Source organism: Cryptomeria japonica, chromosome 5 (genome assembly GCF_030272615.1).
Source record: "Cryptomeria japonica chromosome 5, Sugi_1.0, whole genome shotgun sequence".
Lineage (NCBI taxonomy): Eukaryota > Viridiplantae > Streptophyta > Pinopsida > Cupressales > Cupressaceae > Cryptomeria > Cryptomeria japonica.
In genome coordinates this window covers 212,120,524-212,146,808 of record NC_081409.1, presented here as the reverse complement: position 1 = coordinate 212,146,808, position 26,285 = coordinate 212,120,524, and the positions used below count along the sequence as shown (strand labels likewise).

Sequence of the window (26,285 nt, the reverse complement as noted above, 5' to 3'; positions counted from 1 at the left end):
TCCAAGCAATTTCAAATATATTTATACATCCAAGTCCTACATATTTTTCAAAAAGGAACCGTATGGAGCCATAGGAGACAGCCCACAGCCTGCCCTGAGCTGTATTTTTCATTTTATTGGTTTTTTGCAAAACTTTCAAATTCTGTGATGACGAGTCATAACACATTTCAGTAGTTTTAGTTTTGCATGTCTGTTCAGAAGTAGGTACTGACCACCATTTAGATATTCAATTCAGAAAAGTGGCCCATGAAGCTATTATACAGTGTTCAAGAAGAAATGCATAGGCATGCACAACTTCATGTCTACTTCTAAATGAGTGCAAAATTGTCCGAAATAATTTTTACCAAGTTATGCTGATCCCAATTGAACAACAAATATAAATGAAGGATGGAACAGCTCTTGCAGAAATATATGGTGCTTCCCAAGCAAATCCAGTGGAGAGAAACTAAAGCATAAATGCCGAGGTAACAAAACTAGACACTCAATCTCCCTTCCTTAAACATTCTTTGAAATGTACAGATTGCCTTTTCGCAACATTACAGTGCTAGAATTATTAAAAATATACTTTTCAAATATTGATAAGCCTAACTAATATCCATAGCATCGCTAGTCACGACTGTATCACTTTCATGTCGAACAGCACTGTATTTATCAGCTAGATGACTGGACTTCTTAATAGAGTCCATGAGCATTTTGAATCTAGCACTGCATTCCCCACCACTGCATAAACAAAAGAACGGGAAAATGAACATGCAGATCAAATAAAAAAAAAATACAGTAAGTAAAAATTAATTCTCCTATTTTGCATAGTAACTACTTTTTAGAAAGTGAGTAGTGAAACCAATTTAAATAAAATATTTTAAGTGCAAGAAAAGAAACTCATATTTGCATAAGATAAGTGAAAAAAAATTCCTTTACTTACAAAAAAAACAAGAAAAAAGAGAAAAAATTTCAGTAACAACTACAAGGCATGCATAGTTGTCACATTACTGCAGGTCAGGTAATATCCCTAGATTTCAAAGTGATTAGCATCCCTGTGTAAATCATATCTATTCAACTATATTCCTGATGGTCAGGCAATATCCCCTAGGTTCCAAAGAATGAATGATCCCCATGTAAAGCGTATCCATTGTGTAACTTTACATACATGTTTATTCAATACACTATGTTATAAATCCAGTTATGCATAGAAGAATACTCCATGCTATTATACATAAGTATTTGTTCATCTCTACTTATCTATGTGTACCTTTCCAAAAATTTCTATTCAATACACCATTATCATATTACAAATGAGAAATTGCCTAGTTATATAAAGATGAAGATTTGAAATTATATGTTATGCTAGATTAAAGAACCGAAGTATCTTTGCATGAATAAAAATGAAAAAAGTTCTCATCAATTCAAAAAAAATTGCAGCACCTTATACGATTGAGAGAAACAATTGCACGTAGTGTACTACGAATCATATCCTCGTTGCGATCTACTTCCTGCTTCACAGCATCTTGCTTTGGCCTGTGATTAATGGTCTTTTCCAGTGGTTCCACCAATGAATCAAGAACTGCATTGGGGCGTGCTTAGTTAGACTCAAAATCATCCTTCCATAGATTAAAAGCACTAAGAATTCTTATATGTAAGCTGAATCAGCTAACCTGCCAGAACAGCAGAGGGACACTTGTCTGCGAGCTTTGAAAGAATGAGGTGGCAAGGCATTTTGACATCATAATGATCTAAAACAAACAGAAACCCGGTGAATATCACAGGCTGCAAATTACTACTTCACATCATACAGATGAGCTATATACACTACCATTCTAAAGAAAGTAAATGCAATAAATAGATTATTTTTTCTTAAAATTTTGAATTTAAAAACATAATTGATACACACCATTTAAGCCTGATTGAAGATAGGGAATAATAAAGGATGATGGGTCAATCTGATCAAGGCAACTGTCAAGCAATGTATCCATACATTCAAAAGCTGCTTTCCTCAGCTCTAGCCCATCATCGACAGTATGCTTGAAAGGACCAAGATCAACAGTCCTTATCAATTCTTGCTGCAGGAAGCCATCAATTCAAAAGCATCCTGTAAGCAATGTCTATCGATACAGCACACAAACATGTAATGTACTATGTATATCATACATATATATATACCTTCACAACTGTCTGATCATACAGAAGAGGTAGCAATTCTGGAAGAAGACCCTTTATTAGATTTGGCTTATTATGAGCTGCTGTACTCAATGCAGAAACTGCTGCACGTCTCACATGCTAGAAACCAGACGTTAAGAGGGCATTTAGAATACAGAATTATAAGATGAGAGGCCCAAGCATGCACTACTGCCTGCCCAGGTAACACTAGAAACAAACATAATACAGAGAAGGCAATACTTGCATAAACATGAGAAAGAGAAAATTTATAAGAACAAACAAAATAAGAAAACATTAAAATAGCCCAAAAAGCACAGGAAATGAGACCGCATTGCAATTGTGATTTGTCTTATTGACAATGCTACATCTGAGTTACAAAAATTAGTCATACACATGTAAAAATTTAACATCAAGGCAGCAAATTGTACAAATCAGTGAAAATCCATGCAACTCCAAAAGCTAGCTGACCAGTCCGGAAAAAACAAAGCCAATAAGTAGCCTAAGGAACCATACATGACATAACAACTATGAAAGAGTGGAAATTTAACAGCATCCTTATAGCTTATAATTGCACCAGCCTGCTATACATCAGATTATCATTAAATGGCTTTCGTCATATCCAAAAACTTTAAAGCAAAACTCCTAATAAAGATAAGGCACTGTATAGTGAACGACTGGGATTTCCATAATGAAATTACCATATCACATTAACAGAAGAACAGCAATACTTCACAAATAATAGTAGCATAGAACAGATCAATGTAATACAAATAGAGTGAATAACAATATGCTAAATATCAGACTGAACCAGTTCACAAGGGGTTGAGCTTAGTTGGATAAAATGTTGGGTTTTCAATATGGAGACCCAAGTTCAATTCCCCATAGGGGCATCTAAAGTGGAGTTCTAAGTTGTGACTCTTTGTCTTCCAGGATTGGCTTCTAATATGGAGGTGATTCCTAAATAAAAAGTGGATTTCTAAGTGGTGACTCTTGTTCTTCCATAGATGATTTCTAGTGTGTTTGCTCGTAAGGAGCTTGTATTGGTCTAATGTTGATGCTTGTATGAGCAAGATATTTGTAATCAATATTCAATTCAAAAAACACACTTCAAGAGTGCAAACTCCACACTCCTTACAATGAGAACATGCTTGTAGCTATGATCATAAATGCTAAGCCACTACCTCCTATATATAGCATAGTTAGGCTTTAGTGACCACGTAATCCCATTTACATTAATTACTATAAATATTAAATCTAGATATCAAACGACCAAGTCAAAAGGTTATATGCACAACACAAGTGGACAAATCCATAACTAGTACACCAAAGATGCTATGGACATAGCATGCACCCAGTTCAAAGATTGTTGTCCTTGCTTAACCATGGATACTTCTGCATGAATGCATCATCTTCTCATGCTGTATCTTCCGTCAACAGGATTTTCAACTTCATGAACTATCATGTTATTTAGCCTCTTAATCTGTCTAAAAACTTGCTTCAAGTTCCAATATGATCTTTCCTTCTTCAGCTAACTCTGGTAACTCTATATGACCTAGAATTGTTTTGCCTATACATGAAAAACTGGATGTAGTGAAATTGACTGAGGTGATTCTATTTGTATGTACTATGTAGCATTATCTAACCTCAGCAAAACCTTAGAAACATCATAATACTACCAATTTGTTCCCTTTCTTAGAGAATTCTTGTATCATTGCAAGACCCAAACTCCATCTTTCACTCGCTGATCAGCTTCTTGTTTCATTCTGTCTTGTGTGCCCTGACCAAGCTCCCTTTGATGTTGTATGTTACTTGTTGAGGTATGTGATCTTTAACCACAAGAACCTTTAGAAGCTTTTGCGTGAAGCCATCATCTTCCCATTTAGCATCTACCGTCAGCTGGGTCTTCCACTCAATGAGGTATTCCATAATCGTGCTACTCAGTCTCTTTACAATTATCTAAAAACTGATTCAGGTTCCAATATAATAGACCTGGTAACTCTGGTTAGACTAGAATCTTGATGTTAAACACCTTCTTCGAGCACAAGACATGAAAGACTAGATGTCCTAAAGTGGACTGAGGTGGTACCAATTTGTATGCCAATTTGCCTATCTTCAATAAAACCTTCTAGAGGCCATGATACTTGGGTGAACCACTTTGTTGCATTTCTTTTGCTGCTGCAAAGTCATTTTCTTGTATGGCTGGTCAGTTAGTATCTTTTACTCCAGAGTTGATAAGCCTATTGTTTATTCCGTTTAGTATCATAACCAAGCTCCCCTTGACCCTATATAATCCTCGTTAGGGTTGAATGTCATGATTAATAAAGATGAATTGCACTTTTCACTCTACAATCACCTTCATATTTACGATCCACTTTCCCCACATGCAACAAAGGCACTACACATCCTAGAATCCAAAGCATAAATACAATACTTAGCAAAAGGTTGATTGTTGCTAAAGACAATGGATTCAATCTACCGATTGGCAATGGTGTGTGCATCATAATATCCTTGATGCTAAGTCTATTGATAACACGCACCCAACCTCACTTTCCTACACATACTGGTATCAACAAATCCTGATTTAGAGTTTAGGCAAATCTTCAAAGACAGCATGTAACGGAGAGCACTGACGTCCAACTTCCCTAAATACTGAATTTTAGTGAACTAAGAATAATCTCCACCATGAGTGGGTAGGTCCTATTGTAAGAGGCAGTTGAGTCTGGCAATTTTAGAGATAGGTAGGGTCTGAGTTGCCCATCAAATAATGAATATGATTTAAAAACTTGTCTCTCAATGTACCTACGCAGTAGGCACAAGATTCTCACAACTCACTTATGAGTCCTCAATATGTAACTTTGTTTGATGAAATATAAACCATAATTCATATTACAATTATCAGATGCAATGGATTGTTATTGCACATTTAAGAATAAACACAAGTATCTAGTAGTTTTTAAATTTCAGCTTCTTTAATTTGTGTAGGTTAATTTTTTTGTTATTTTTAAGTTATTTATATTTTGAAAAATCAATTATTGAATTTAGATATAGTTTAAATTGTACCCCAAATCACAAATAAAAATTATCATTAACAAACAGACATCACTCTACGCCCCCCAATACTTAGACAAGAACTTGCTTTGAAAGGCTGGAAACCAAAAAAATACAAATCAAAGCACGTCATAAAAAACAGGGAATAGCCCCTCAGGTGGAAACAATTCAGCAAGAAATTTTATATATATTGAGATGCTTGAGACATTGCACTATGTGCTAACTTAGCAGGGCCAACATTTACAGGACCATATCATCCTCGATATTGCTCCAAATCTTTACACTGATTACTGTTCCAAAAGCTCTTAAAAAATACTTCCTAATGACGCTAGAATCACATCAGTTTGACACCTAAGATAAGAACATTGACCATGTAGATTCCACACAGTAAGTTGGTTTTTTTTATCAGTGAAAATCTCCCAATCTATCTCAAAAACTTTAACCAATTATCTTTCTACCGAAATTACCATATCCCATGAACAATATAACAGCAATACTTTGCAAAAACAAATCAAATGGAACAAATCCATGCAATATAAGTGAAACAAAAGACAATAAAGCTCCACAATCCTTAAAAAGAACAAATTCTTATATATAGCTTAATTAGGCCACGGAGACCCCATCATTCAATAACCCAATACACAACTGACTAAGAGCATGATATTTTCTCTCTTAACTTTGAAAGTTGTTGAAGGTTAAGCTACCACTCTTATCACATTCATCCAGGTTACTTGGTTTTCCTTCATATGTTAAGGGCCACTTCCTCCACCTTGTGATTTCTTAGATTTATCTCTAGTGTGTTAAAACCAAGTTTCCTCCAAATAGAAGATATTAGCTTTTAGCAGCATTAAACCATGAATCGAGCTATTTCCTACTTTCATTCCTGTCACTTTAGCAGCATTAGACCAGTAATCAAGCTATTTCCTAATTTTATTTTGCTATTGTTGTTTCCTGACACCAAGGCAAAGGTATGAACTATAGGAGTTGAGAAAATACAACACCACAGGAGCCCAAATAATCTCTGCAAGCTGAAAAACCTGTTACAAGGAGAAGCGATAAAGCAAATCACAGAAGGAAAGAATACACAGGAAAAATATGCCCCAAAATGTATTGTCAATAATAATCCTTCTTCATACAATGAAAAGAAAGAACTCAACCTTTAATAAGTCAAGAAACCCTAAAAGGGAAAACCTAGGTTTGCACATAATAATTAATTAAAATAATTAATAATATGCACCTAAAGTTAGCTTAAGTGTAAAAGAGATAAAGGGAACTTAAATAATTAAACAAATATTGTTTAATTAATCAAGTAAATACCCGAATACTCTAACACCCCCCTTAAGCTAGACTTAGGGAGAAGCTAAAACCTAGAATAGCTAATGAAAGCAATAAAGATGAGTCTCGGCAACAAGGCCTGATCAGGTACCCAAATACAATGAAATCTCTATGAACTGGAGAAATAGAGAAAACCACGTGGGAACAAAACTCTACTCCAAAAAAAGGTGGAAAAGAATACCACTGAAGCATGAAGAACCTACAAACTCTGTCGAAGAATAACTGTTGATTTGAAGAACCTCCACTGAAATAGAACCTGACCAGGTAGAGAAGACTGTAATCTGCATGAGTGCCCTCAAATGACACTACTCGAATCAAAAGGCAAACAAGGCAAACAACTGAAATCGAAAATACAGATGGCATGAGAAACCAAAGCCTGAAGAGCTGATCAATCGAACCATGGAAGCATTAGAACCAACAAGACAAACCTCCCCATAATGCTGACAAGGGAGAGGGACAGGAACACTAAAAAAACCAGCCAAGAAAAACTGCATGACGAAGAACCAGAAACATCAAAGGTGCTGAGAAAAGTACATGGTGTCGTGGAAGGAACACTCACTTGACACACATCATGAGGCGAATGTCATGGAAGAAACACTCACTGGACAAAGGAAGATGGCAAACAACAAGCAAACATCAACCCCCTTATGGCACTTGATCAATAGTGCATGTACAACAAGACACAAGATATGCAAGATTCCAAGTAAACAATGCATGATGGCACTTTATCTCAGTCAGTTTGCATAAATACAAAATACAATGATAAGAAGACTGGAAATAGAAACGTGAACCAAAATAGAGACATCCTACTCAGAGAAGAGATCCCAGGACCTGAAACAACCACGATATCCACCAGAGTACTGAAAAGCAAAAAACTGAATAAAATATGCATGGAGCAGAATCTAGAAATAAAACTCAGATGGCTGGAAAGTACACAGCACACGCTTTCCAAAAATATAAAATTTTCGAAAAACGGAGTTTGGATGCTCATTCTATGGCTCCCGGAGTGCAAAAACTAGACCTCACTTTGACTGGAAAAAAAAACACAGTCAAACAGCAAAATTGGAAAAAAATACCAACACCATGAGGTCGGGCTCGGAACCAACTTTCCGATGCCTATTCATTTTGGAAAAAACGACTCCGTATGCCCAAGATAGAGCCAAAAAACCAAACCCACTCGAAAAAGGCCAAAAAAGGAGGCCTGGTGGCTCTTTGGTGGTCCGGTGGCGGCCGGGTGGCTGGGCGGAGCCTCCCAGGTGGCTGGGCGGAGCGGGCCCGGTGGTTGGGCGAAGCAGGCTGGCGGCGGAGCCAGGTGGCCAAGAGGCGAAGTGGGCTGGACGGCGGAGGAGGCCGGGCGTGGAGCTACAAGCGCGGGGAGCAGGCAACTGCCGGGGAGTTGAGCGGTGCGGGGAGCGGAGGGCACTGCAGCGGCGACGGGCTCGAGTTCTAACAGCGACCGAAGCTGGGGAAGCGAGGCACAGGAGGAGACCGAGAGAAAGCAAGGGTGGTCACAGAGGGTTCCAATGGGCGGAGCAGCTGGGCCGCCGGCTTTCGCAAGGAGGCCGGCAGGGAGCTGGGCCGGCGGGAGCTGGGAGACGGCAGGGGGCCGAAGACCGAGTCGCCGAGGGCCGGAGAAAGCTGCCAAGTGCCAGAAGAGGTGCGGGGCCCGAGGTCTGGACGTGCGGCAGCGACCTGTAGGGCCTGCGTGAAGGCAGGGGGGGCCCCACGATATAAAAACCCTTTTTTTTTTCCTTGCTTTTTTGAAAGAATTTTTTTTAATAAAAAGGCAAAAATTCGGCCTGCATGCCGTAAAAAAGCAAAATAATTTTTTTGAAAAATTTTTTCACGAACTACGTGTCAGGGCCGTACGTTCTGGATCTAGAGAAAAAAATGCTCCCAAAGGCTCAGGAACCAAAATAGGTCGAATTTTATATGACCATAGGAGTTTTCGAACCTTCTGAGCACGATGGTGAGGTTTGTTTAGGCCCAAAGTGCTCAGAAAAAAAAAGTCAATCCCTAGGTACATAAAATTCTCAAAACAAGAACAGGTGAAGCTCTGATACCATATAGGAGTTGAGAGGAAAAATATGCTCCAAAATGTATTGTCAATAATAATCCTTCTTCATACAATGAAAAGAAAGAACTCAACCTTTAATAGGTCAAGAAACCCTAAAAGGGAAAACCTAGGTTTACACATAATAATTAATATCCAATATAGTTTTTCAGTTGCCAGTACTAACACATGCACTTATGTTACCACCACAAATCCCCACCTCCAACTATTTATATCTTAGAATAAAAGCAAAGGTTAAAGGTTTAGAGGTTCAGATTTCCAAAAAAGGCCATAGAATTCAAAGCTTAGTACACCAAATTTGGTCACATGTGATGAGACATTTTTATATTCTTCTATTTCCTCTTTCTAATGCAGAAGGCTACTGCCAGTTATCAACTATCTACTGAAATCTGAGACCAGTAACATCACTATAGTAACACACAAATCATATAAATAAATTTCTAGTTATCAATATTCCTCTTTATACATTTAACGGAATCACAATTGAATTAGTAGTATTATTTAAATGTTTGAGGCTTCAACAGTAGTTTAATTTTTTATTTTGTGCTTCTGAGTTTTGAAGATCTCACACAGTAATCCCACAAGCACATGCTTAAAAACTAGGTCAGTTACTAAGAGAGTCTGATGTGCAAAGCTGCTTGTAAGTTTTCAATCAGTGAATCCAAACAGAATCACAACAACTCTCCCTTTATGAACAAGCTAAATGCACAAATGCAGAATCTGTTCCAGTAATTTATGTAGAAAAAAGGCACAAGGTACATGAGTTCAAGAGAATGAAACCACAACATCCATCAAGCAACATATCATAAACTATCACAAACAGCTCAGCAATGCATCAAAAAAGTTTTTAAAATGTCCATAAAAACAAACAAAAAAACATGTTCATAATACAAGCCGAAACTATGCCATCAAACGGATATTTCAATATCAAATGACTTCTTAGAATTGAACAAAGGTGATTACCAAAACAAATTAAAATTGATAATTACAGAAGTGACTATCTAGTTAGCTTTGCCTTACCCTATCATCATCTCTAATAAGCATCAAGAATGATGCTATGACAGGTTGGATAACTTGATCAATTTTTTCTGGACGCTCCACAAAAGTATATTTTACAGCAATGACCATGGTTGCCCTTGTAAAGGCAGATGGGCTCAAGGTTCTTTCCTGAACAAAGATTTTTTCTTAACAGATGTTAATGTATTTCGCAAAAGAAAAAGAATAAAATTCCCATAGACTGTCTAACATATCTATGTGAGATGCCTTGATGAGGTACACATACCCGTAGTTCTGGAACAAGTTTCTCTGGCTCAATAAGAGCAATTTTCCCAAGACATTCTGCAACAACATTGCGTACCCCCTCTTCATCACTCTCACAATGATTAAATAACAAGTTGAGTATCTTTTCAACATATGCATCCTGCAAGTCAACCTGACCAGATTTATCTACAGCTTGCCTAGCAATAACCTGCAAAGCGCTGCAAGTAAGTACTTCATTCCCCTAGCAACAAAACATTCAAACATGTAAAGAAAAAATGCTACCTCCTTCAATGAATGTAGCAAGAGGTACTGCTTCTTTTGTTGGTTATCGATTTGGTTCAGAATAAACGGAAGATACTTAGAGAGATTTCCAACCGCTATGTTTCCAAGAGCATAAGATGCTGCAGATTTTATTTCTTCAAAGGGAGATTGGAAAGACTCGATCACAATGCCTTCTATGTTTGCATGTTGACTAAGATCTCTTCGTCTACCAATTTCTCCCAAACAGAGCAAGGCAAGGTGATGCCGAGCCTGCAAAGGAATAATTGGGCCTTAGTCATACACTATCTACGTAAAAAACCAAAGATATTTTGTAAATGGGAACATGTGATTATATAAAAAGCTTAAAATTATGAATATCCCTAAATGAAATTTAGAAGGTCAAACTAACACAGTCCTCAGAAAACCTGCAATTTTCCTCCTACTATATGTTAAGAGGCACTGACCGAATTGGCACTGCTGTTGTCCTTGAGAATGTTCGTCAGCATTTGTACAGTTGATGCACATTTGGCATCTCCTGCAGCAAGGCAAAGAACTGCCACACACTGAGCTATTGAATAGAGAGCTTGTTTCGCTAGACCACCTGATTGTGGAGATGGTTTAGCACTTGAAAGAAGAGAATCTAATAGAGCATCAAAACTAGTGTTTGCCGATTTTACTAAAGCTGCAAAAAAGCTTTGCAGAGCCTGCATGTTTAAAAAAATACATAAATGAATGCAATTAGCAATAGTAAGACAAATACTGCAAAAACACTCAAGAAAGAAACATAAAGTCAAGTATCGTAAATTACTTGCAGTGCTTGACCCTGCAACAATGAGCTCCTGACAAGCACAAGAGCCTGAGGAAGCACCCTATTCCGCACTACAGTCCCAACATTTCGGTGACGCTTCTGATCATACATCATAGTGCAGCACAGTTCCAATGCTAGAGCAGTCATATGTAGGTCTGCATCACTGAAAATAAAATGCCATCATCAATAGAATCAGAAATCACTTCAGAAAAACAACTCTACATGCGACTCCAGATAGATGTAAAAGGCAAATTGAGCAGCAAGAGAAAAAAAACCTTATGAGAGTTGGAAGCTCTGTGATTATGGCTTCAAATGTAGATGATCTGATCTTATCACCATAAGCAACAACTAAACAATTCAGAGTACCCAATGAAGCTTGCCTTAGTGCTCGATTGGCCTGTTTGGAAATCAGAAAATTACGTATTGAGGCAAGTAATACAAGAAAATAGTCCAAGTGGGTGAGATCAAGTGGTTAAAGGTTTTTTTCCAAGAAGATATGAATATAAAACCCAACAATACAAATGACTGTAATGCTAGAAACATATCACCAGCTAAGCATAAATTTACCTTTCGCAAAAATGTTGTTAGTTCTGCAAAGACATGCTCCAGAACACATGTCAAATCAATCCGAAGAGGTGATCCAGCAATAACAGCGAATGCCTAAATAGTACATGCAGGGCCAAAAGAACCGTTAACAATGCACAATGCAATCTGATAATACATGAAAGAGAAACAGAGCAAAATTAATAGTGGTGTCTACTATTCTAAGAACTCAACTCTGATCTTGTAGGTTAAGAAAATAGAAGAGTACTCTGACTTTTCAAAATTTAAATAATAAATTGAAGGGTTTTATTTGAAGTGTAAAGGTGTTTTTGGACTATGGAACTATGATATTCCAACAATGGGTTGACTGATGAGTTGGTTGCAAAAGATGCTTTACTACTAACAAATATATGGCATGGCCTGTGAGTATGTCATTACACCTATGCCTTCTGTACAAACTTGAAGAGAAGAGATATGACTTAATTGAAATCCTCAATAAGAGATTAATGTTATTTTGGCATTGCTGTTAAGGGAACGGTTGTTTGGTAAACATGTGCTGCCATTCAGCAGCCATCCAGACTCAAACCCCTACTGGGCCCATAGTGTTTCAACTGGTTATTCATTTATGAATAGGATGGGCCCCCTGTTCGTGGCCCCACCAGCCAGTGCCAGTTATTGCAAGTTCAGGCTGTGGATACTGAGCATTTGGAAGTAAGTAGTGCTCAAATTGTTTAGAATGAGATTCTATTCTTCCTCAACTCACCCCACTTAGCCTTGATGGGGCAACATTTTCTCAAAAACCAGTACCTGCCCTTAGCCAAGAAACAAAGTGGTAAAAAATAAATAGAACCATTAACCTAGATTTCGGGACCATTACTCCCAAGGCTTCTCACAAATTGTCTACAAAAGTGACAATTAAAGGAACTGCTCTATAGAAGGGCAATAGCAACTTGACTCGAGGGAAAGTTACCATTAAATCTTCAATTGCATGTGGAGTAATGGATAATATAGATTGCATTGAAACGGAGCCTTATGAGACTGATATGAACTGTTAGGCAGTCATCTCCTGAAGGCAAATTTCTGAAAGATGAATTCATCTATATTTATGGTTTCTATGCCTAGACTTCTATGTATCATAACCATGCTTGAACCATAAGAACAACTTGAGACAAGCTCAGGATGTAAAAATAGAAATTGTAGACCAAGACATCAAGGACAGAAACAGAACAACAAGAAATGCTATTACAATTTAAATAAAATTAAAACCTACTCAAAATACCATTTCCAAACTACTCGTACAATATAATAAATTGACTCCAAACTAAAAGCTATTTGGCACATAAGATCGTGAATGTCACACCTTAACAGCTGTAAGCCTTGTTATCTCATTTCCCATGCGATCAACAAGAAGAGGCAAACACGCAGGTAGTTCAACTTGAAGATTGTCACCAAATGTTGAAATAACCAATCCCATGCAAGAAATTGCACACTCCTTGACCTCCTGTATATATAAATCCCAAATCAGATAAGAAAAGAGCACAATCTATGGACCAATAAAGCATCTAGCAATTAAATTCATATACAGGAAATAATACAGCATTCATTTTGGGTTCTAAGATACATAAATATTACTGATATTAGATAAGCGAGAATCATCTTCCGCAAAAGGAAAAGAAGGATGAGGATCAGACCTGATCCTGATCTTGATTAGCCAAGCGCATCAAAATGGTACTGTAAATGGGGTGAACATACGGCTGAAAATCAAAAACTGGTGGCTGCAACAAAAACTTGCTTTGTCATTTAAGAATAAAACATAAAACATTCTCAGTTGGAAATAATGGCATTCAATGCATACTAATAATATCAAGACAAAAATCTTACAGTCGAAAACTGTGGACGAATCGACTTAACCAGTTCTCCACAGACCCTCAGTGCCTCTGCTGTGACTTTGTAGTAACGATCACTTGCAGCAGAAAGAACAGGTCCAGAAAGGGCCTGAGACAAGTTTGCATTGGATGAATTTAGCCAAAGAATTTATTGTTGAGTTCACCACAAAAGTATCTGAAAGTCTAGAATACAGAAGAAAAAATCTGGTGTGGAAAAATATTAGAGCAGGCAGGATTTCTTGAGATACAGCTATACAAAGTGTGTATTAACCATTTTTTAACTTCAAAAAAGGGCAGATAGAGAAGAAATATTGTTCCCTGTATTCAAAAATTAAATTTCCCCAAACACTCGATCACCTAGACAGATTAAATGGACATATGAATATAAAAGAAAATATTCCAATAGAATCTCAACAAGAGAGCATGGTAGTAGAAAACAACCAGCTACACTTATGTTTCAGTCATAAGCACTTCAAAATAGCACTTTGTGTGCATGGTTAGGCAACCATTACCTTGATGTAGGGATGGAAGACAAAGGATGAGTGTGACGCCATTACAAGCCTAGTGAATACAAGTGCCTCAATCTTAAGATTTGAGTTTGACGAGTTGTCCTGATACAAAACATTATATTCAGAAAAGGGAAACACAATAGATTATGTGAATACAAAATCTCAAATAAGACACATGGTTCTTTATCTTATTACATTAAGTGCTTTCTCAATTCCAGGTACCAGGGAGCCTATATGATCAGCTAAGCAATCAGGTAGCACAACCACAAGCTCCTTCAATACGGAAAATGCCCCAACCTGCATAAACATTCTCAGATCAGGATAGTAGTTGCAAATTTACATAAACATCAAAATACAAGGAAAACAGGAAGAATAATCACGAGGTCTTTTTTATATGAAAAAGACACTATAATCTAAAGTGTAATATATATTGCAGAGCATCATCAGTTCCCACATATAAAAAGACACTCACCTTAGTCTTTACTGATTTTTCCTTGAGCTGCCTGTTCAGAGACTTGACAATTTTTGGGACTTCTTGCTTCAACATCAATAATGGACTGCCAAAGCATTAAATGGCATTAGCCATTTTGAAGATTTATAATGTTAGAAGACGTGCTATATTTGTATTTGGTTTGTTGATTAGTTACTATAAAATATTTATAAAAAAATACATTACTGATGTTCCATTACCACGACCACTAACCAAGTAATTTGAAACAAGGATTAAAAAAATACTAAGATATCCAAGAACACTGATTTCAATCTTGACCAAAAAGAAGTAGCCTTCACAGAGCCACATCTTGAAAGATCATTATAGTGAATGCAATTACCAGAGTAAATGCAAAAATATCAAGCCACTCTTAAATGTAATTATTTTAATTCTTCCTTATTAGTGAAATGTCGAAGATCCAACACAACTTCCCACATATTTGCTCTGAACAGTCAACTGATGATGTCATTGCCCATCTCGAGTCTTGTTCTTTGGTCCACTCAGCCAGGTCAAGACAGGAGCACATGCTAGTGCCATTATCTTGTTGGGATAAAGTAAATTCATATAACATAATTGCACAAGCTTTATCCAGACTACATGAATGACCTTTGCCAAATCCATTAGAGTTCAAGAAACAAGCCTCTTCACTTTTCAAGCAAGATCAAGATGGGTTTTGTCTCAATATCTATACTTTCACACTGCATCATATTCTGCCTTAAGATAGTTTTTGTCAATGGGCCCTTTGTCTGCTGGTGAAGTTGAACGGTTCTAAATGAGAACAAGAATCAAATCTTGCCCAATACAAGATCCCAACATCATAAGGTATGAGACCGGTATAGTACAGAATGGATATCCCTCAGTCCTTGGCTTGTGCTCCCATATCAAGTAGCTAAAGTTCTTTGTGGGTGATATAAAATTATTAAATCAGTTAATTCTGCCTCAATCAGGTTAGGGTTTTCTCCCATTAGTTGCATATTATTGAAGCTAATGATTACTTTGACATCATTAAAGACAGGTTTCCTTCTATATATTTCTAGCGGTCTGAATTTCTTATTTATAATTAGAGCTTTTTAAATGGTTTCAAGGATTGTCTTGCTTTTGCATTCTTCTTCTTGTCTTATAACAGTTTAGTAACTTTTGTTAATAAAAATGGTTATTTTGATGTCAATACAGACAGAGGGGTTTCCTTCTTTCAATCCCTTTTGTATATACTTCTGTTAGTCTGGCTTCATTATGAATAATATCATGACTACATATTTCATTAATCACTTGCCTTGAATGTCGAGCATCCCCTGATCCTTTAGTCACGTTCCCAGTCTGGCGTAACAACTCAATAAAGGCATTAAACACATCCATCTACAGCAGAATTAACAAGTTAAAATCAAAAAAATACAAATAAATGGTATCATTCGTCTGAACAAAAATATAAGTAAGATATTAATACTTTAACATTTTCCTCTCGCTCTTTGAACCTTTCTATAAGCCTTGGACAAGCCTGCAAAACAGATTTCATGCAAACTTAGAGCTCAAATGACAAAATTAATTGTGATTCCAATGAAAAACTCCACACATATCAAATGAGATTATTAATCACTCTGAGAAACTAATGAATCTTAAAACTGTTATCATACTCGAAAGGATATCACAAAATTGTTGTAAGGAATTAAATAATTATTAGAAAACTTCACCAAAGAAATGTGGTGTACTGTGCTATTCTAAATAATGCTATCATTCTATAATAACACTCACTGGGCAAAACAAAGCAGCAGTCTTCTCCCCTAGAGATTACTTCCCATTTAACAAACCAAAGAAAATGCAAAAGAAATATATCAACAAAAAAAGAACATTAAGGAAAGTATTATGAATTTATACCATCTCTTAGTATTCTCAATATGGCCATTGGCATATAAAGAATTGAGCTACACTTGGATATAACACAGTACTGATATAACATCTTATTAAAAAAAAACCTAAAAGCAAACCACATATTAATATGTGATTACAACCCATATATATTATCTCAAACTCTATTTATATCTATTTGTGTCACTCTTTGGTGGCAAGCCACAAAATCTGAAGAGGGGCAAAGCAAAAATTATTGGTCATCACAAAGGTCAAAAAGCATAACAAATGTAGAATAGATAGAGTCAACTTATAAAAGGAAACAGATTTATGAAACAATATCAATATCTCCCAGCAACAATTAAGAAAGGTTTAAAGTGCATGCCTCTTCATACAGCTTTAATAGCATTTCTGGACGAGATGTTATCACTGCAGACAAACACCTGGCTGCTGCCCTTCGAACCTTCCAGCTGATATCCTCATCGTCACTATATTCATTAGCACTCTCTCTACATCAATCAGAATAACATTCACAATATCAATATTGGCAATGGCAATCTGAAAAAGTAATTATATGGGAATAGGAGAAGTAATCATTGTGCAAAAATAAAAAAATTCTCAAACAAAAAATTTTCTTAAGCACTTTAAACATACTTACTCATCCTCCTCCTCTCCATTACTGTCTTCTGTGTCTTCTTCCATATTATCAGTGTAGTTCGGATCATAACTTATGTAATCCAATGCAAGTTCCAAAATCACATCACAATAAACAGCCACATCTCTGGCACAACGGAGGACAAAACTCTCCAATGCCTGCAAATTGCATCTTTAAGGTGATTGTTTACAGATCTCTTAATTTTCAGGGTTCTTTAATTTGAAGAATAGAAATCTGAAGATACATTATACAAATACCTTTCAATATAGATGATATGAAACCCAAGCTGAAAATTCAAAGGAACATTTTATGCCCTATATACTGTAGCAACTTTTAAAATGGGACCACTGATGTAAACAAATTTGTAAGATGAATACATATAAAACACATTATTTCTCTACAAGCAAACTTTTTAAACACCTGCAAACTATATTCTCTTAGCTCCTCATCAGCTTCAGATGCATTTCTACAATAGCTAATCAGCAGAGGAACTGTTTCATTTAGATGTGGTCCAAACCTGTACCCAACAGCTCGACTGCAAGGAAAAAGGACATTTATGAATAAGTTCACCATCAGAGTTGTAAAACATCTACCAATGATATCCTACAAAGATTAATAGCAATTAAAAAAAAGCAATATAACAAATACATATACAAATTATGCTTCTAACAAGACATCTACCAAAAAAGATCCATTTTGATGTAGATAACTAAGTTTACATTTGACATCGATACATATCCCCAAAGACTCTTCATAAATCTGAGAATAGAGTGTTTGTTTACCATGGCCCACAGGCAGAGAAGATAAATTTAATGACCTAGTTGTATTACATACTGAAATATGGACAAAAATGATATTCAATTGTCTAGAAATTTGTGATTTATCGTTATTCACAGTGACAATTAGTTGTGATGCATGCTATTGCAGAGTTGTTGGGCATGTAGAAATTGAAGGTCTCAATGAAATGGGAAGTGTATCAATGAATTGTAGGAATTAGGATGAAGATTTAATATATGCCCAGTGTACTTTCAAATATGGTTCCTTTTTTAACTTTGTAGAGCTACAAGCTATCACTTTTGATTTGATAGGATTGTGCTGTCCTTCTTGTCTTCAACAATTATAAGCTCAGCAGCATAAATGATTATGATGTGATTGAAAAAATTTAGTGATGGTTAGAAAACTTAAAAATAATAAAATTATTATAAATTGCATTCTTCATTACGGTCCTTGAAGCCTTGAAGGCCTTAATTCAGCCCTGGTGGAAGGGACTTTGCCCCTCAACCCAACCATATTTTATGTCATAGAACACACCCTGGAGACTACCTCTGAAAAATATGAGAAATGCTGCCCCTTAATCCCACTGAAAGCTGCCACCACCTTACCTTGGCTCCTATTTTTAAAAAACAAAACCGTATTTTTCTTTTGGGCTGGACCAGATGGAAAAGCAGATTTTTCACCTTATTTTGTGTCATGGAACACACCCTTGACACTACCTCTGAACACTATGAGAAATGCTACCCTCAATCCCACTGAAAGCTGCCACCACCTTACCTTTGCTCCTGTTTTTGAAAAACAAAACCGTATTTTTTTTGGACTGCACCAGATAAAAATGCAGAATTTTCACCTCTTTGGCTTGAAATAACAAAAACAGCATTTTTTTTCCTACTTATAATATTTCAGCAGTTTTTTTAGTCTATAACAACATGGGCTTTAACTTTCTTCTTGTCCTAGAGTTTGTTTAAGACTTTAAGTTTCTCGTTTTTTATTTTGAATTTCTATTCAAATTTTAATATTCCATTTATATAATATTTTTATTTTTAATAATTTCATTGTTGTTAGTGTTTATTAATATTTTCAGTTTTAGTAACTTTCTTAATGTTTTAATGCTTTTACAGTTAGTATATTTTCAATAATTTAATCTTCTACTATTTTTATTTTTAAATTTTAATTACTATTCTTAAGTCGACAATCTTTGCTTTCTGTTTTTCCTTTTGAGTTTTGACTAGTTAATTTTTTTGTTTAGGGGTTAACTAGAAACATCACCAAGGCCCAACTGATTTATAGCGAAAAACAAATCCCATGCCTGGACATGTTACACATGAATGTCCACCAATGCAGAGGCCCCAAGCATGAAAATGTTGCTACAAGTAAATGTCCAGCCCAAGTTGTCACTCATCATCTTGACATTTATTTTGTAACATTTCTCTTTATTTTTGTAGTTATCATTAATTTGTTTTTGATTATGGGAAAAACAGGTTTTGAGGGGACCCGAAACCCCATTAGTTATTTGTTTTATCAATACACATTTATCATTCTTTTACATAGTTTAACGTCACATTCATATCTAATATCGTTTGTGTACCAATTTCCATGCAACTTTGATTATGATCTTCATTTTTGATGAAGAACAAAAAGTCAGAATTTAATGTCTCAAAGGCATGGGAGCATATTTGTGCATCCAATTAAATTCTTTTTACATTATCATGTCCTCAAAAACAATTCCAACAAATTTGAGTTGCAGTTTTGTGACTTCAATTTATTCTTGTTACTACTGTCTTGAATGTTTTTCTTTAATGAGGGTCATACCCTATCATGCACCTAACTAGAGTTTCTATATAGGAGATCTAGTCTGCTACCCATCTAATCAATTTATCCCGATGATGAGTCACTTAAGTGCTGAAAACATTGACGTACAAAAATCTGACATCCAGATATTCTGGTCTACCAATTATGGCCCATGGAAGTGTCAGATCTCTTATTAGGACTTATCATTCAAATCATCGTCACAATGAAGGCACCATGCAGCAAGATTTGGTAATCATCTTTTCAAAATTTCTTGTATATATTGACCTGATGTTTGTTCTAATTTTGAAATTTTCTTGATGACATTTATTCTGTTTGTTTTATATTTATAATATATTCATACACAATTTTACATATTTTATTCTAAAGCCAGGACCCCTCTGGAATCTACTTCCAAAAGTATGAACCTTTTATTTGCCGCAAAGATATCCACTTGTGAACATTTGCAAATAAAAAGAATCTGTATTTCCTTCAAAATTCCAGATAAAACCACCGCATTTACAGAGGTATCCTTTATAAGCAAAAGCTTCTACAAAGTTGAAGCCATATTTTAAATTTGGCTCACCTATCTGTTTGTTTAACCTTCATCTCCAGCAATCGAGCTTTGTAACCCATATCTATGTCTAGAAGAGTCAAGTAGAATAACTCTACTAGAATTTTTTGCAAGAAACGCAAATCTAAGCGTTCATTACTTGCTTGGCTAAGGGTATGATGTGTCACAAAGATTCGTAGAACACTCAATCCCTCACAAAAACACTCGCAATCATCATGTCTTGATTTACTACATTAAATTCCAACCTTGGTTTCATAATTGCTAAATATTGTGGCATGCAAGAACTCCTGAATTCATAAACAACCCCTATTCAAGCTACTTTTATGTTTCAACTACAATAATGCATGTCAAATTATTACCTGAATGCTCCAATCATCTGTATGTTTGTGCGGATCATATCTGGTTTCGTACTTTTCCTCTGCAGTAACTGAACTACCTGGACTGTTGCCTTACCCAATAAATCATCCGATAAGCTAGAAGCTAGTGATGCTGCAAACAAGCAAATAGACTTAGTTGAAAATTTCCTCCACTAAAGTAGTAGCAGAGAACAATGCATAAACAAGCAAATAGACTTGGTTGAAAATTAGAGAACAATGCATACAGCATTGTCAAAAGAATTCAAATAATATTGACCACCCCAACAAATCAATTAACCATCAACTTACTTTATAAAGGCAACTCACTTTAATTTAACATGCATGTTGGTAAATGCATAAGATAGCGAATAAAGATCATTACCAAGGCAAGCTACGGACTTCTTTCTAATGCTTGCTTGGGTGGAATTTAGCTGTGAAAGCAAAGAATTCAACAATATCTGATGATTTGCAGTCATGAGATTTCCAAACCGATGCAGGACATCGCATAAGATATCAAGGCAATCGCACTTGATTTCTGTAGTTGTATCCTGTGAAGAAGCATACAAAATCCCATTATTCCATACACAGTATATTTTAATATATTTGAAACAAGCTGTATCACTAGACATTTAAAGTTAATTTTAAACACATAAAATTACACTAACAGACACTAGTCTCCATATAACACATATGACAAAGCATGATTAGCTGTCAAATAATAAATAAACCTATTATCTTTTTGCCAAATTTTATTAGTAAAATATTTGAAATAAATGCTAAAATAATTACAGTGATATTTTACAAAATAAAATATTTCAAGGATACTTCACATCTGCAGTCTAACTATATGATCAAAGCAAACACCTATCAATTTTTTTACTCTGATCAAAGTAAAACAAATAATTTTGTTTTAAGTTTTGGCATTTCATAAATTCATTGTATTAAGCCACTTTTTAGTTCACAACCTCGATTTTTTGTTTTTAAAAGAGACGCCTGTGCCTACAAAAGTTAACATAGAGAGATCGGGAGACTCAGTCAGATGGCTCCAGTAACAAGAAATCTTTTGGTGCTCATCTCACTGAAGAAATCCCCAGGTTCAGGAAACATGTCTCCCTTCTTATCTGGTAAAAATGACAATTATTCTCTAGCAAATATACCCAAAAAAGGTTTAGTAATTACATGTTTCTACAAGAAACATAAATACGGATCACTGAATTAATGAAGAAAGTGAAACCTGATTCAGGATCCAGTATTTCATCTCTGTGCAAACTCAAATAGGCCAAGCTAGAAGAGCTGCAATAAAAATGTAATTTTGAAGTAGAAGAGATATTGAGAACATTGCACTGTTTCCTCCAAATAAAATGAAAGCCTTCCAACTGTTTCCCAGAAATTTTTCTGCCAGCAGAAACAGCCAGAAAGCCACTAAAAGGCATGCCACATACAGATTGTGCTTTCAGCTTCTACAAATATTTGCTACAAGCTAGAATCAGCAGAAACAAAAAATTCCCATTTCCAATGATGTTTCGGGTTTCCTAGCCATTCCAATGCTTCACAATTTGGACACCGAATTGTTTAGCAATTTCCATTTTTTATGCTATTATCAAATTATTATATAATGTCTAAATTTTTAATGTTTCAATCCAGTGGACCAGCACTATCAAGAGAATTCAAGAAATCCCTAACAACCAATCAAACAATTAAACTTGGAGCTTAAATACCAACTGCAAATCAGCAATATTCTGCAGCAATTTTTATTAAACAAATAATAAATTAAGGAGAAAGCAAAAGCATTCATTACACAGTAACAACTGTCAATGTTACGTTTACAGTTTTTTATATTATAAACCATTGTTGAAATGGTCTTGTTTGAGTAATTAGTTACAATAGTACACTGTATTTAACCCATTAAAGTCTTTGTAAATGTCCATGCAATTAGCTGTTTTTAACCGCACTGAATAAGAAAAAGACTCCCAATAGCACTCAGTAATGATCACTTACCACACTTGTGATGCCTTGTATAAATAAAGGACAAAGTGTTGCAACCACACGCTGGGCAACAATTGGACTTGTAATCTCAGAAATAATTGTCTTCAAAGCTATGTTTACTATGTCACGTCGTTGTTCCTTCCCATTCAATAATCTATTACACAATGTGCTTGTCATTTCAACAACTCTATCCTCACTGACCTTTTTAACCAACGGAACAAGGCTGCAAAACAAGCAGGGTCTCACATTAGGTTTTGGAAAAGAAAACTAGAGAAAGAGAATACAAGTGAATAACATTTTCAGAATGAAAAAGTGCAACATAAAACCATTTTGAGACTACAATCAAATGACTGATCTCTTCAAACTGTCCCCTTCAAGTTTGGATGCAATTATGCATAGCGTTTTCACCAAAGAAGACAGCTCCATAGATTACTATCAATAGAGCAACTTTGGACTAGTTGTATGGCAGAATTATTCTGATTTATTCTGATTCAATACCCGATATTAACCAGTTGAAAAAGATACTAAATAAGATTATGCCTTTAATTTGAATCTATTATTCTGAAAGGTGCTCTTTAATACATCCTGTTGAGGGAAAACCCTAGAAAAAATATAAGCAAAAACATAAAACTAGTAATACTTAAATATGAGATGACATGTCTACTGGCACCAAAGAGGAAAGGATATGACAAACCACTTTACAGCAAGCCCAGAGACATCTCCAGCTACATCATCAAGTTGTTGAAGCACTACATATGTTACTTTGCCCTCTAATTCATTATCTGCTTTAAATGTGTCTTTGCTCAGCTCATTTAACAGATCAGATGTTGCCATATATCTGTAATCTTTATCCTTTCCAGTAATCTGCAGTGACAAATTTTGATAAAAATCAGCTGTTCTCTTATATAAAACTCGAACAAGGCACTAGTTCATGAATTAGAACAACTCCTTTTGAAAAAGCAAAAAGTGATAGACCATGCATAAGAACGGTCAAGTTTAAACAATAAATGTATCAAAAAATCTCCACAAAATGATCTTTCATTGCATGGTCCATCCTTTCATCAACTGCTTTTCAAAAGACAATAGCTTGGCCATTTCCAGTATAAAGAGTGGTCAGTCAACAAATAATAAGAAGCAAACAAACTCTTCATGCATTCATTAAAAATGGATTACTAAAGATACCTTCTCCAGTATTCCATTGATTGCAAGTGTCGACATGTTCAAAAAAATTCATGCGCTGATCTCCAGTATAGTGTAGTATTTGGGTTGTATAATAATTTCTGCTGATCAACCACTTTAGACTTGATATTGCAGTCTCAAATTCCTGCAACATATTAGTTACAAACTTAAGTTAAAACTGACAATACTGATTGAAGATTGCTGACAGCAAACGAAAACTACAAAAAAATAGAAATAACGATGAGCATGATAGATTTCAGAACTCAAACATTAGACTGTTGTACCAGTAAATGCCATGAAAACCAGTGTGATTTATAGTCTAAAGACACTGAATGAGAGACTGTCTATGGACCCTCCTAATCTCAATCATATTGCACAAAAATCACTAGCACGTGAAAAATTCATGAGGTTTTTATTCAAAAGAAGTTTATTCAACCTCAGAAGGGTCCAATTCAAGTTTATCTGTCTTCCTCCTCTTCCCCCGCATGTATTACCAACCTAAAATTATAGGAATCATTGAAAGTATACCAAAGCACACTAAATTGTGCCCAAATCTATAATGGAAAGTTCCCACTCATGTCCACCAGACCACAACATATCTCATTCCTTAGGAACTGAAATTCAGTTTTTCATTTATTATTTTTAGCATCGTTGCTATCATTTAAGTTGTCTCATTTGTGACTCCTTCTTCTATGTATCAATATTACCAGAGAGTTAAGATTTGAATAGGATTGCAGTGCGTACTGTTAAGATACCATCAAGCTAAAATTGCATAGCATAGTTCCCGTATGATTTTAGTTCAATTGTGCAATGCTTCACAAGTACAGTTAGCCCATTGTAGCACGAATCATATGCATACATATCAACCTGTACTAAAACTAACATATAAAATGCAATCTCCCTCCACAATACATTCTTTGTTTCTCCCTATTGGATGAGATCCTCAATGTCCTCCCCCTTGACCACCTCAACCTGAAGGTGAAGTACTCTTCCATTGATTGAGCCCTAAATATACCAAATAGTAACAGATGCATGTCTTAGAAAAGCATATGAACCTTCCTTTCACTAGACAAAAGGTAAGGTAGTATCTTAAACACATTAACCAAGAAAAAACATTGAGATCAGAGATACTGAAATAATGCTGTTTCAGAATCTATAACACAGATGACAGAAGTATTGTCCATGACTTTCTGCCAAGCTGTCACCCATTTGTAAGTTGGAAAGCTTATCACAGCACACCAATCCATTCCATGACATAATATTTGCATTCAAAATCCTAAAACCTTCATTTGTTTTCTAAATGGAAAAGAAACTTCATTCTCTGTAGTCTCAATAAATAGCCAAACCTTATAAGTGATCTGCAGGCAGAAATGAAGTGAACAGAAACACCAGAGTAATTTCATTTCCATTAAATCTACCATTTTAGTTGCCCCATCTGCAGATAAGATGGAATGTTTTATCTCGACACATCATCCCCATCATCAATATGTTACCATATGACTTGCTGTAGCAAGTCCACTCATCTTGTAAATACATAATGGTACAAAGATGGAGAGAAGAGAGGAATAAAACAGATTCCATTTCCGAAATTATAAATCTAGTAAATACATAATGGTACAAAGATGAAGAGAAGAGAGGAATAAATCAGATTCCATTTCCGAAATTATAACACAATGTACATCGCAGTTAGCTGTCAGAAACTTGGAAGCTAATCCTCGTGATGACCAGGTTGGAAAACATTAATCATTTTTCAAACCCCCATCACTGTGATCCTTAAATCCAGTGGACATGTGGGATGGTTGTGGTGTAATGGTAATGGGGGCACTTATAAGGAGTGATCAAAGTTCAGAGCCCCTATGACTCCAGTGTTCATCTGGGATGATTGTGATGCGATGCTAATGAGAGCACTTATAAGGTCAGATGGAAGTTCAAATCCCCGTCTCTACAATTCGTAATTCCAGTAGATATGTAGAATGCTTGTAGCGTGAGGGAACTCATTAGAGCATGATCAAAGTTCAAACCCCCGCCACTACAATCCAAAACTCCAGTGGACGTGTGGGACTTGTAATATAATGGTAATGAGGGCACTTATAAGAGTGTGATCGAGGTTCAAACCACTGTCGCTACAATTCATATCTCCAGTGGATATGTGGGATGGTTGTGCTATAATGATAATACTTTATAGTCGAGAGAGACACAGATTTATTTAAGTACAGAATACAGCACAAGATATTGGCATTGAAGAAAAAAGTTTCTGATCAATTCATCTCAAGTTAATTTAAGATCACTATTCTACTGCGTTACATATGTGCGCCCGTCCGACGGATAAACAAAACAGTGAAAATCGACAGACTTTTCTTCGACCACAAGAACATCCGCACCCAACTAGATCTGAGAATTATTTTTCTTTTCAACTATAGATTGCAAACGAACAAAATCTTTAAAGAAAAAGCAAGAAAATCCAGTGCTGTGAAAAAATGGCCCTCCTCACTAAAGCAGAGTAGCCCTAAAACAACAAAAATATATCTGTCGAACAATCCAAAAAAAGCAGCATATGTCCATGATATCACAACTGTTATTTACGTTTTAAATGAAGATATTTATTAGAGAGCAGCTTGAAAGACTTACAATTGGAGAAATGGGGTTTGTGCGTAGAGAAATACCCTGGCTCTTTCCTTCTCTTTTCGCCGCACAATGCTATGCTTATGTTCGTTTCTTCTCTCGCCTCTTTCACTTCCCTATTTCTTCTCCTTTTTATAATAT

General features: G+C 35.8%; 1 protein-coding gene across 3 annotated transcripts; it reads right to left on the bottom strand.

Moving 5' to 3' along the window:
- Positions 1–26,285, bottom strand: LOC131051717 (cullin-associated NEDD8-dissociated protein 1). Of its 3 annotated transcripts, none has more exons than XM_057986334.2 (29): positions 26,151–26,285; positions 23,526–23,667; positions 23,038–23,207; positions 22,356–22,566; positions 20,740–20,905; positions 20,361–20,490; positions 17,286–17,400; positions 16,869–17,023; positions 16,596–16,719; positions 15,813–15,863; positions 15,642–15,724; positions 14,351–14,435; positions 14,074–14,175; positions 13,882–13,980; positions 13,365–13,478; positions 13,175–13,258; positions 12,844–12,984; positions 11,508–11,600; positions 11,216–11,337; positions 10,941–11,103; positions 10,597–10,836; positions 10,154–10,402; positions 9,894–10,079; positions 9,632–9,778; positions 2,158–2,274; positions 1,889–2,057; positions 1,653–1,730; positions 1,423–1,561; positions 1–720 (listed from the first exon to the last, which is right to left on the bottom strand). In XM_057986334.2, exons 2-29 carry the CDS (start codon positions 23,559–23,561, stop codon positions 585–587), a joined length of 3,705 nt encoding a protein of 1,234 aa, XP_057842317.2. In that variant the 5' UTR covers positions 23,562–23,667; positions 26,151–26,285; the 3' UTR covers positions 1–584. The 3 variants fall into 3 exon arrangements, with proteins under 3 accessions (XP_057842317.2, XP_057842318.2, XP_059077339.1); XM_057986335.2 differs by having other exon boundaries at positions 26,186–26,252; XM_059221356.1 differs by lacking the exon at positions 26,151–26,285 and adding an exon at positions 25,827–26,011.